This window comes from Somniosus microcephalus, unplaced genomic scaffold (genome assembly GCF_052327205.1).
Source record: "Somniosus microcephalus isolate GS21.2 unplaced genomic scaffold, FLI_Smic_1.0 unresolved_chr2, whole genome shotgun sequence".
In the NCBI taxonomy this organism is placed as follows: domain Eukaryota; kingdom Metazoa; phylum Chordata; class Chondrichthyes; order Squaliformes; family Somniosidae; genus Somniosus; species Somniosus microcephalus.
The window spans coordinates 84,525,841-84,537,286 of record NW_028225180.1 but is presented as its reverse complement, the minus strand read 5'-3'; the positions used below and the strand labels follow the sequence as shown (position 1 = coordinate 84,537,286).

Here is an 11,446-nt window from a genome sequence, read left to right as displayed (position 1 = left end):
CGAGCGATTCATGAGCTCTTCTGATTGCCCATCAGTGCCGCCAACGCCGCCTCCTCGTCATTTGGCTGCTTTGTAAATGGGCGAAGCACTGGGAGAGACTGGATTGAATTCAACATGTGAATCAGTTCTGGGCCAAACAGTGAGCTTGGCTCCATTGACACCAACAGATTTTGTGGGAAGCCCACCAATGATGTAAAGCAGGAAAGTCGACCGGGTAAATCAGGAGGTGGCGATGGGACGCGGCTGAGCGAGAGCTTTAAAAGTCTTTAAGTTGGAAGAGGAAAGGGATGGCTGAGGGGAAATCTGCAAATTCGGCATCCCTTTGGAATCGGGACCCGGAACCCAAACACCAGTGCGGCTGTTTGCTAAACTATAACCAAACTGTTTGGGCACCTTCATCTCTGTGCCCCCCCCACCCCCCCGCCATCCCACACACCCGGCCAAGAAGCTCGACAACAATCATCTCAGGAGGCCAAGCAGTCAGCGTTTTGCTCGGCTTCCCTGCTGGGTTTGCAGGAGCCGAGCACGATTATAAAATAACCCTGTCTCATTACACAATACTAGATCTAAAATAGCCTGTTCTTTTAGTTGGTTCCTCAACATATTGTTCTAAAAAAACTCTCTCAAATGCATTCCATCAACTCATCCTCCAAACTACTTTTGCCAAGTTGGTTTGCACAGTCTGAAGATTAAAGTCCCATGATTGTTGCACTACCCTTGTTATATGCTCCTCTAATTTTCTGATTTATCCTCTGTCCAACACTATAACTTCTGATAGGCCATAAACTACTCCCACCAGTGTTTTCTGCCCTTTGTTATTTCTTAGCTCCACCCATAATGATTCTACATCCTTATTGGAACATGGGGAAGGAAGAGGCAGAGAGCTCGATGGGATATTTAGGCTAGCTTAGCATATAGCATAGGGAGCAAACACTACAAGATAGTGCGCATTTGTTTATTAACACGTATTTTCTTTATATATTCACATAGATAATTACAATTAACTTGTGAGTCAAATGAACTAACTCTCTCCCACATGGCAGCTGTCTCTCACTCTGTCAGCGCATTTCACACTTCATCTAGAGCCATCTTTTGTCTCTTTACCTGTCCTATTACCATCTCGTCTCACCTTGAATATCTCTTAATGTCTCTTCACCTCTCACAGACCTCCCCTATTTCCCAGTCCCCTAACTTGCTTTTTAATCTGTTTCATTTCCTGCCTTTTTTTCTCAGTTCTGACGAAGGGTTTCGACCCGAAACGTTGACTCTGTTTCTCTCTCCACGGATGCTGCCCTGGCCTGCTGAGTTTTTCCAGTGTCTTCTGTTGTTATTTCGGATTTCCAGCACCCGCAGTGTTTTGCTATCGTAGGTAAACCCGGGGGGCTGGCCGCCACATCTGTATGCAAGTGAAATCGCTGTTTTATATTCAGTGGGTGAATCAGTTCCGGGCAAACGGTGAGCATATAAATGCAAGTCTTTTTCCTTTCTTTTGACGTCGCATTGCCAGAATATCCATCCACATAAAACAATGTTTCCCCAGCGTGCAACCCGCACCGGCTACCGCTGGTGAAGCAATTCCTCCGATACCGGCAGCACGGAGGTGCGGCACTCTTGCACCACGGTGCTTTTGTCCAGCGTGTAGGCCGCCCTCCAGCGCTGAAGCAGGGTCCTTCTCACGTACTTGAGGGTGTTCTTCACCATGACGAAAAAGAGCGTATTAATCATGCTGTTGCTCACCGCAATGCACTCTACGATGTAGTACACCGTGATCGAGTGCCTTTCCCGCAGCAGCACGCTCGGGAAGAAATCTCGGATGATGGCGTAGCCGTAATAGGGGGCCCAGCAGAGGATGTAAGCGGTCAGTATGCCCAGAAGCACCAGGACCGTCTTCCTGCGCGCTCGAAGCCGCTTCTTGATTTGGTGGGTTTGCACGCCCGGCATGCTCTTGAACCACAGCTCCCTGCAGATCTGCACGTAGCACAGGGACATGGCCGTCACCGGGGCCACGAACTCCAGGAAGAAGAGGGACAGGAAGTAGGATTTGTAGAAGAGCTCCTTGTCGGCCGGCCAGATCTGCCCGCAGAATATTTTCCTGTCGCTGCCTGGAAAAGTGTCGAAGGTCGTCTCCGTTGTGAAGTAGGCAGAGGGGATGGAGATGAGCAGGGAGACGACCCAGACGGCAACCAGGACGCAATACGCTGTCTGAAACTTCATACGAGGTTTTAACGGGTGTACAATCACCAAATACCTGCAAGGTGCACAACAACAACAACAACTTGTATTTCTATAGTGCCTTTAACGTAGTAAAACATCCCAAGGTGCTGCACAGGAGTATTTTAATACAAAAAAAACATTTTTGACACCGATCCACATAAGGATAAATTAGGGCAGGTGACCAAAAGCTTGGTCAAAGAGGTCAGTTTTAAGGAGCGTCTTAATAGAAACATAGAAGATAGGAGCAGGAGTAGGCCATTCGGCCCCTCGAGCCTGCTCCACCATTTAATGCGATCATGGCTGATCATCCAAACTCAGTACCCTGTCCCTGCCTTCTCCCCATATCCCTTGATTCCTTTAGCCTTAAGAAATATATCTAACTCCTTCTTGAATATATTTAATGAATTGGCCTCTACTGCCTTCTGTGGTAGAGAATTCCACAGGTTCACCACTCTCTGGGTGAAGAAATTCCTCCTCATCTCAGTCCTAAATGGCTTACCCCTTATCCTTAGACTGTGACCCCTGGTTCTGGACTCCCCTGCCATCGGGAACAGCCTTCCTGCATCCAGTCTGTCCAGGCCTGTTAGAATTTTATAAGTTTTAGTGAGATCCCCTCTCATTCTTCTAAACTCCAGCGAGTACAAGCCCAATCGACCCAATCTCTCCTCATACGTCATTCCTGCCATCCCAGGTATCAGTCTGGTGAATCTTTGCTGCACTCCCTCCATGGCAAGAGCATCCTTCCTCAGATAAGGCGACCAAAACTACACACAATACTCAAGGTGTGGCCTCACCAAGGCCCTGTACAACTGCAGCAAGACATCCTTGTTCTTGTACTCGAACCCTCTCGCTACGAAGGCCAACATACCATTTGCCTTCTTAACCGCCTGCTGCACCTGCATGCTTACCTTCAGCGACTGGTGCACAAGGACACCCAGGTCGCGTTGCACTTCCCCTTCTCCCAATCTATTGCCGTTCATGATGGGTGAACGGGACTCGGTGCGAGTTTGGACACGGGGGCAACAGCGTTTTGGATGAGCTCAAGTATGTGGAGGGTGGAAGGTGGGAGGCCGGGCCAGGAGAGCGTCGGAATAGTCGAGTCTGGAGGTGACAAAAGCAGGGATGAGGGTTTCAGCAGCAGACGGGCTGAGGCAAGGGCCGGAGACGGGCGATATCAGGGAGGTGGAAGTAACATAATTGCAAAATACTGCGAATGCTGGAAATCTGAAACAACAACAGAAAATGCTGGAAATACTCAGCAGGCCAGGCAGCATCTGTGGAGAGAGAAACAGAGTTAACGTTTCAGGTCTGGGACCCTTCATCAGAACTGGAAAAAGCTGGAGATGTAACAGATATTAAGCAGGTGCAGAGACAGGGGGGGGGGTGGTTAGGAGGGGAGGAAGAAATAGAAAGAACATCCTGTACTTTTGTAAGAGACAGGAAAGATAAAATGTTGCAAATGGGAATGGCAAAAATCATACAGCATGAAAAATGGGGGCAGGGATAATTAGCTGAAATTGTTGAACTCAATGTTGAGTCCGGCAGGCTGCAAAGTGCCCAATCGAAAGATGAGGTGCTGTTCCTCGAGCTTACGTTGAGCTTCATTGGAACAATGCAATAGCCCGAGGACAGAGAGATCAGAGTGGGAGTGAAGCGGTGAATTAAAGTGACAGGCGACCGGAAGCTCAGGGTCACCCGTACGGACTGAACGGAGGTGTTCCGCAAAGCGGTCGCCCAATCTGCGTTTGGTCTCCCCAATGTAGAGGAGACCGCATCATGAGCAGCGAATACAGTATATTAAATTGCAAGAAGTACAAGTAAATCGCTGTTTCACCTGGAAGGGGTGTTTGGGGCCCTGGACAGTGGGAAGGGAGGAGGTAAAAGGGCATGTGTTGCATCTCCTGCGCTTGCACGGGAAGGTGCCAGGTGAAGGAGCAGGGCTGTTGGGGGTGGTAGAGGAGTGGACCAGGGTGTCGCGGAGGGAGCGGTCCCTTCGGAATGCTGAAAGGGGAGGTGAGGGGAAGATGTGTTTGGTGGTGGGATCACGTTGGAAGTGGCGGAAATGGCGGAGGATGATCCGTTGAATGTGGAGGCTGGTGGGGTGAAAGATGAGGACAAGGGGAACCCTATCGTGGTTCTGGGAGGGAGGGGCAGGGGTGAGAGCAGAAGTGTGGGAAATAGAACGGACACGATCGAGGGCCGTGTCAACCACGGTAGAGGGGAATCCTCGGTTGAGGAAAAAGGAAGACATGTCAGAAGCACTAGTATGGAAGGTGGCATCGTCAGAACAGACGCGGCGGAGACGGAGAAACTGGGAGAAAGGAATAGAGTCCTTACAGGAAGCGGGGTGGGAGGAAGTGTAGTCCAGGTAGCTGTGGGAGTCGGCGGGCTTGTAGTGGATGTTTGTTGAAAGCCGATCGCCAGAAATGGAGACGGAGAAGTCAAGGAAGGGAAGGGAAGAGTCGGATCCGGATGGACCATGTGAAGGTGAGGGCAGGGTGGAAATTGGAAGTAAAGTGAATGAACTTATCCAGTTCAGGGCGAGAGCAGGAAACGGCACCAATACAGTCATCGATGTACCGGAAAAAGAGGTGAGGGAGGGGACCTGAGTAGGACTGGAACAAAGAATGTTCCACATGTCCCGTGAACAGGCAGGCATAGCTAGGGCCCATCTGGGTTCCCATAGCAACACCTTTAATTTGGAGGAAGTGAGTGGAGTCAAAGGAGAAGTTGTTCAATGTGAGAACAAGTTCAGCCAGGCGGAGGAGGGTGGTGGTGGATGGGGACTGGTTGGGCCTCTGTTCAAGGAAGAAACGGAGCGCCCGAAGGCCGTCCTGGTGGGGGATGGAGGTGTAGAGGGATTGGACGTCCATGGTGAAAAGGAGACGGTTGGGACGTCCAATCCCTCTGCACCTCCATCCCCCACCAGGACGGCCTTCGGGCGCTCTGTTTCTTCCTTGAACAGAGGCCCAACCAGTCCCCATCCACCACCACCCTCCTCCGCCTGGCTGAACTTGCTCTCACATTGAACAACTTCTCCTTTGACTCCACTCACTTCCTCCAAATTAAAGGTGTTGCTATGGGAACCCGGATGGGCCCTAGCTATGCCTGCCTGTTCATGGGACATGTGGAACATTCTTTGTTCCAGTCCTACTCAGGTCCCCTCCCTCACCTCTTTTTCCGGTACATCGATGACTGTATTGGTGCCGTTTCCTGCTCTCGCCCTGAACTGGATAAGTTCATTCACTTTACTTCCAATTTCCACCCTTCCCTCACCTTCACATGGTCCATCTCCGACTCTTCCCTTCCCTTCCTTGACTTCTCCGTCTCCATTTCTGGCGATCGGCTTTCAACAAACATCCACTACAAGCCCGCCGACTCCCACAGCTACCTGGACTACACTTCCTCCCACCCCGCTTCCTGTAAGGACTCTATTCCTTTCTCCCAGTTTCTCCGTCTCCGCCGCGTCTGTTCTGACGATGCCACCTTCCATACTAGTGCTTCTGACATGTCTTCCTTTTTCCTCAACCGAGGATTCCCCTCTACCGTGGTTGACACGGCCCTCGATCGTGTCTGTTCTATCTCCCGCACTTCTGCTCTCACCCCTGCCCCTCCCTCCCAGAACCACGATAGGGTTCCCCTTGTCCTCACCTTTCACCCCACCAGCCTCCACATTCAACGGATCATCCTCCGCCATTTCCGCCACCTCCAACGTGATCCCACCACCAAACACATCTTCCCCTCACCTCCCCTTTCAGCATTCCGAAGGGACCGCTCCCTCCGCGACACCCTGGTCCACTCCTCAATCACCCCCAACAGCCCTGCTCCTTCACCTGGCACCTTCCCGTGCAAGCGCAGGAGATGCAACACATGCCCTTTTACCTCCTCCCTTCCCACTGTCCAGGGCCCCAAACACCCCTTCCAGGTGAAACAGCGATTTACTTGTACTTCTTGCAATTTAATATACTGTATTCGCTGCTCACGATGCGGTCACCTCTACATTGGGGAGACCAAACGCAGATTGGGCGACCGCTTTGCGGAACACCTCCGTTCAGTCCGTACGGGTGACCCTGAGCTTCCGGTCGCCTGTCACTTTAATTCACCGCTTCACTCCCGCTCTGATCTCTCTGTCCTCGGGCTATTGCATTGTTCCAATGAAGCTCAACGTAAGCTCGAGGACCAGCACCTCATCTTTCGATTGGGCACTTTGCAGCCTGCCGGACTCAACATTGAGTTCAACAATTTCAGCTAATTATCCCTGCCCCCATTTTTTCATGCTGTATGATTTTTGCCATTCCCATTTGCAACATTTTGTCTTTCCTGCCTCTTACAAAAGTACAGGATGTTCTTTCTATTTCTTCCTCCCCTCCTAACCCCCCTCCCCCCTGTCTCTGCACCTGCTCAATATCTGTTACATCTCCAGCTTTTTCCAGTTCTGATGAAGGGTCCCAGACCTGAAACGTTAACTCTGTTTCTCTCTCCACGGATGCTGCCTGGCCTGCTGAGTATTTCCAGCATTTTCTGTTGTTGTTTTAGGTGGAAGTAACAGTCTGGTTCAGCCTCTCACACAGTGGCTGGGGAGGGGGGGTGGAATCTGTGGCTGGGGATCAGAGTTCGTGTTGGGGGCTGAAGACGATTTTTTTGAACGCAACAAATGGAAAGTTCTCACCTGTCGACAGCGATGGCCAACAGAGCGTTGGTGGAGACGTAGAGGGACACCGTTCTGAGGTAGTTCACGGAGGAGCACAGAACATGTCCAAAGCTCCAGGACAGCTCCCTGACCACGTAATAATCCATCTCGAAGGGGCAGCACACAACGGCCACAATGAAGTCTGAGATGGCCAGGTTGACTATGAGGAGGTTGGTGATATTCCTCAGGTTCTTGTATCGGGCCAGGGTCACAATGAAGAGGAAATTGCCGACGCCACAGACCAGCATGATGCAGACAAGGGCCACCCCGATCACAACCCTCGCTTGGTAGAAGGTCTTGTCAGCAGCCTCCTGCCCTCCTATATCAGCAGATGTCATGTACTGGTCATACTCACAGCTCTGGTTCCAGGAGGAGCTGACATCCATCAAACTCAAGTCATTGTAGTGGGATAGGTTGGCACAGTGATCAGCCATGACTGAATCTTTACACTTTCACCAAAACCTTCTGTGTTTAGTGGAACTTCCTCGACGGGCAAGAGCTTGTTAATGTTTCTGCAAGATGAAGTTTTTGAATGGAAGGATTCTCTTGTAAATGTTCTGCCTCGGTGAAGAGAGGCTTTTTGTTTTAAGGTTCGCAGTTTGCAAAGTACTTGATGGCCACGCAAAACTGAACAGTTGTCTGCATCGCTCTGATAGGCTGGTGAAATTCAAAGCCAGTGCTGGGGGCTGGCTCTCGGCCCCAGGGTCAATCCTAGCCCACGAGGATTCTGCTGACCGCTGCCCGAGGCGGCCGGCCGGAGAGGTGTCATTGCTCAGCCTCCTCACAGCTGGAGAGGAGAAGACAAATATCAGCTAGTATGTTGGCTCACCGTCCCCACCCCACCACTCACTGTCCCCGCTCCCCCCCACTCACTGTCACCCCTCCCTCTCCCTCCCCCACTCACTGCCCCCTCCCCCCCACTCTTCCTCCCCCTCCCCCCACTCTTCCTCCCCCTCCCCCACTCTTCCTCCCCCTCCCCCCACTCTTCCTCACTCCCCCTCCCCCCACTCTTCCTCCCCCGCTCCCCCTCCCCCCCACTCCCAATCACCCTCCCCCCTCTCCGTCCCCCCTCTTTCCCACCCCCACCACCACTGACCAGTCCAGTTCTGATCATTATCCAGTCACCCCCAGCTAGGATCTGCATTGTTCTGATGGCTTCACTGAGCCACACAGACCGGGGAGGTCCCCAGGTTTGAGCTGTGGTCTGTGCCGAGTGTGTGGAACTCGGCGAGGCCAGCGGTCCAAAAGCATCAATTCTACTAACCAGGGACAATCGGCCTTTGAGCCCTGCTGGAAGCGCGGGAGTACTGGCGACGGTGGAGGAGTGTGAAGCTACCCACAGTCGAATAGCCTGCAATTACTCATCGCCGTGGTTCACCCTTGATTAACGGGCACTTGGACGTGGTCCGTAGACTTGTACCCCAGACAGGAGGTGGGAAAAGTAGACTTGTACCCCAGACAGGAGGTGGGAAAATGGGCAGTAAACAGCGAACCTGAGCTTGCATTGCTCAACAGAGGTCAGTATTACAAATGTACATTTACATTTTTACTGTGTTGGTCTCATTACTTTGCCCAAACTCTGTCCTTGCTCCTCACCGTTGTTACAAAAAGATCCCGGGTATTTTTGTAAGAGGCAGGACAGAGATTTTATTTTGAGCATAAACACTGGCAGGGAATTGTTGGGCCGAAGGGCCAGTTTCTGTGCTGTAAATACTGTGTAACCTCCATGCCTCTATGAAGGAGATCTGCTTTCCTACAATGGGGGGTTTTTTCCTGGGTAAGCTCCCTCCTTTTTTCTATAATTTTTTTTCTCTCTTATAATTTGCTGACCAGAGACCCCCCCCCCCCCCCCAACTCCCTGCCGCCTAAGTGGGCATCCAGCCTGCTGGCCGACACTGGCAGGAGCTGGGGGCAGCATGGCTCGGGACAGATGAGCGCGACTGAGACTTTCCACCCCCTCACAGTCTCCACCTCGCCTGCCAGGGGCAGGGTGTGTGTGTGTGTGTGGGGGGGGCGGGTGGAAAAATGCCACAACCTGCACTTGGCACCTGCCCGGGTGACATAAATTAGCCGATCAAAACTCAAAATCTGCATCCACCCCCACTGTGGCACTGCACTGAGACGTGTCGTAACATTGACTAACTAAATGGAAATGTGTTCATTTCTGTGTCAGGACCATAAATTCTGTTAAACAAAAATTAATAGTCCGGAACCAGACCGTGTTTAACGTAAATCTTTTTACTGGCGTTAACTGCCAAACCTGGTTATTACTGCATTGGTGGCCCACAGGCTGCTGCTTCACACATACACTATCCTGCATTATAGGTCATACCAGACTCCCGGGGAAAAACCCCATCTACCTTGTATAGGACACACCCCACCTTTTATATAAAAAAAAGTCTTAAAAAGTGCGATCCATACATACGTGAGGTAATACGGTAAATTTACAAACCTGTTGCGTTTTGATTTATAGAATCATAGAACACAGGAGGAGGCCATTCGGCCCATCATTCCTGTGCCCAGCCCCTTTGAAAGAGCTCTCCGATTAGTCCCACTCTTCCCTGCTCTTTCCCCCATAGCCCTGAAAATTTTTCCCCTTCAAGTATTTATCCAGTTCTCCTCTTTGAAAGTCACTATTGAATCTGCTCCCACCGCCCTTTCAGGCAGCGCGTTCCAGATAACAACTCGCTGCGTAAACATTTACCCCCCTCATCTCCCCTCCCCCGCAAGCATTTTTTGCCAATTCCCTTAAATCTGTGTCCTCTGGTTACTGACCCTCCTGCCACTGGAAACAGTTTCTCCCTATCTACCCCATCAAAACCCCCTCATGATTTTGAACAGCTCTATTTGTTCAAGTTATATCACTGTAAAGATTTCTCATCCCCTTGCCCTTGCCCAGGTATGGTACCCATGGGTGCTAGCGCCATCCGGACCATTAACTAAACCGAGGGTCTTTGTGCGTAAAGCCAGACTGGCGCGCCACAGGACCAGGAAGGTGCTGGATTCCAACCCCTCCTCTGGCTTGACTTAGCTAGCAGAGCTGGGCTGGTACGATTGGCCTCAGCTCCTTCTGTCTGCTGGCACGGGGACATCCCAGACCAGGTTCTCACCCTGATGGTGTGCGGTCTTCTGGTCATTGGTCCGCAGTCACTCGAACTCGACCATCCTGCCCCCAAAACCAAGCCTCCCCCCCCCCCCATCCTCCCTCTCCCAGGATGGAAATCGACCTCCCAAACAGTCACACCGGTGAATCATACAAGGCTATCTGAAACCTTCATCACTTGTATACACAGCAAGTAATTTGTGATGACTCACCAAAGTCCCCTTGGCTGAATTAACAAATTTTAACCACCTCTGGCTGAAATAAGCTCAATATTTTCAGCTGTCCGAAGCAACAAAAAATAAAGCTTTGTCCCAAAGGCTGGACTTAGAGGTCAGGTAGTTGGGGAGAGAAATCACGGTGGAGCTGAATCCCATCACCAGAAGGCAACTGACAAGTCCTTGATCACTCACTTGCCTGTTTTTATCATCACTCCGGGTCGGCCAGTTTCCATAAATCAGCGGTGTAAAAAAAAAGGGAGCCGGTGTAAACAAAAGGGAGCAGGTTTATTGTGTGTGTGTGGAAGAGATTTATTCCCACACCTCCCCTGCTGAGATTTGGAGCAAGTTTAATGTCCCGTCTGCGCTGTTGATCGTGTCTTTGTCTCTCAGCCTGGTCTCGGCGATGCTGTGCTTGGTTCTCAAATATCTCTGGGTCCAAAGACATTTGCCACTGTGCTGGTAATCCTCCCCTCGTTCAGACTTTGAAAATAACCTGGTCTGTCTGCCTCGAGGTGCGCTGACGGGATGAATGCTCTCTCCTCCCTTGTGTGTGTGTCTCTCTCTCAGCCTCTGTTGTGAAGATCTGCTTTCTGCGGCTGTTGCAGCTCAGATACTCGCCGACTTGCAGCCGGTGTGACTTCTCCGGCAGAGGAGCAGACACTCGCCAACCAACCAGAGACTCCTCTTAAAGGAGAATGCAGGGAGGAGGTTTCCCCCTGGCTGGGGAATCTAGAACTAGGAGGTCACAGTCTCAGAATAAGGCGTGACCCATTTGGGACTGAGAGGAGGAGAAATTTCTTCACTCGGTGGGTGGTGAATCTTTAGGATTCTCTACCCCAGAGGGCTGTGGAGGCTTAGTGGTTGAGTGTATTCAAGACAGAGATCAATAGATTTTTGAATATTAAGGGTATCAATGGATATGGGGATAGTGCAGGAAGGTGAAGATGAGGTAGATCAGCCATGATCTTATTGAATGGCAGAGCAGGCACGAGGGGCCGAATCCTGCTCTTATTTCTTATGGGAAGTCCTGCTTTTGATTCTGCTGAATTAGAGGGCCCCCACGCTTTCAGTGTCAGCTGTGGCTCCGTGTCGGAAGGTCGTGGGTTCAAGCCCCACTCCAGGGACTTGAGCACATAAAGCTAGGCTGACACTCCCAGTGCAGTACTGAGGGAGCGCTGCACTGTCGGAGGGGCGGCACTGAAGGAGCACCGCACTGTCGGA

The 11,446-nt window shown here is 51.3% G+C and overlaps 1 protein-coding gene across 1 annotated transcript; it reads right to left on the bottom strand.

Moving 5' to 3' along the window:
• Positions 1-446: 446 nt before the first annotated feature.
• LOC147092937 (prokineticin receptor 1-like) lies at positions 447-7,721 on the bottom strand. The gene is made up of 2 exons (XM_085976261.1): positions 6,884-7,721; positions 447-2,248 (listed from the first exon to the last, which is right to left on the bottom strand). The coding sequence occupies exons 1-2, from the start codon at positions 7,336-7,338 to the stop codon at positions 1,558-1,560; spliced, it is 1,146 nt and encodes a 381-aa protein (XP_085832387.1). The 5' UTR covers positions 7,339-7,721; the 3' UTR covers positions 447-1,557.
• Positions 7,722-11,446: the final 3,725 nt, after the last annotated feature.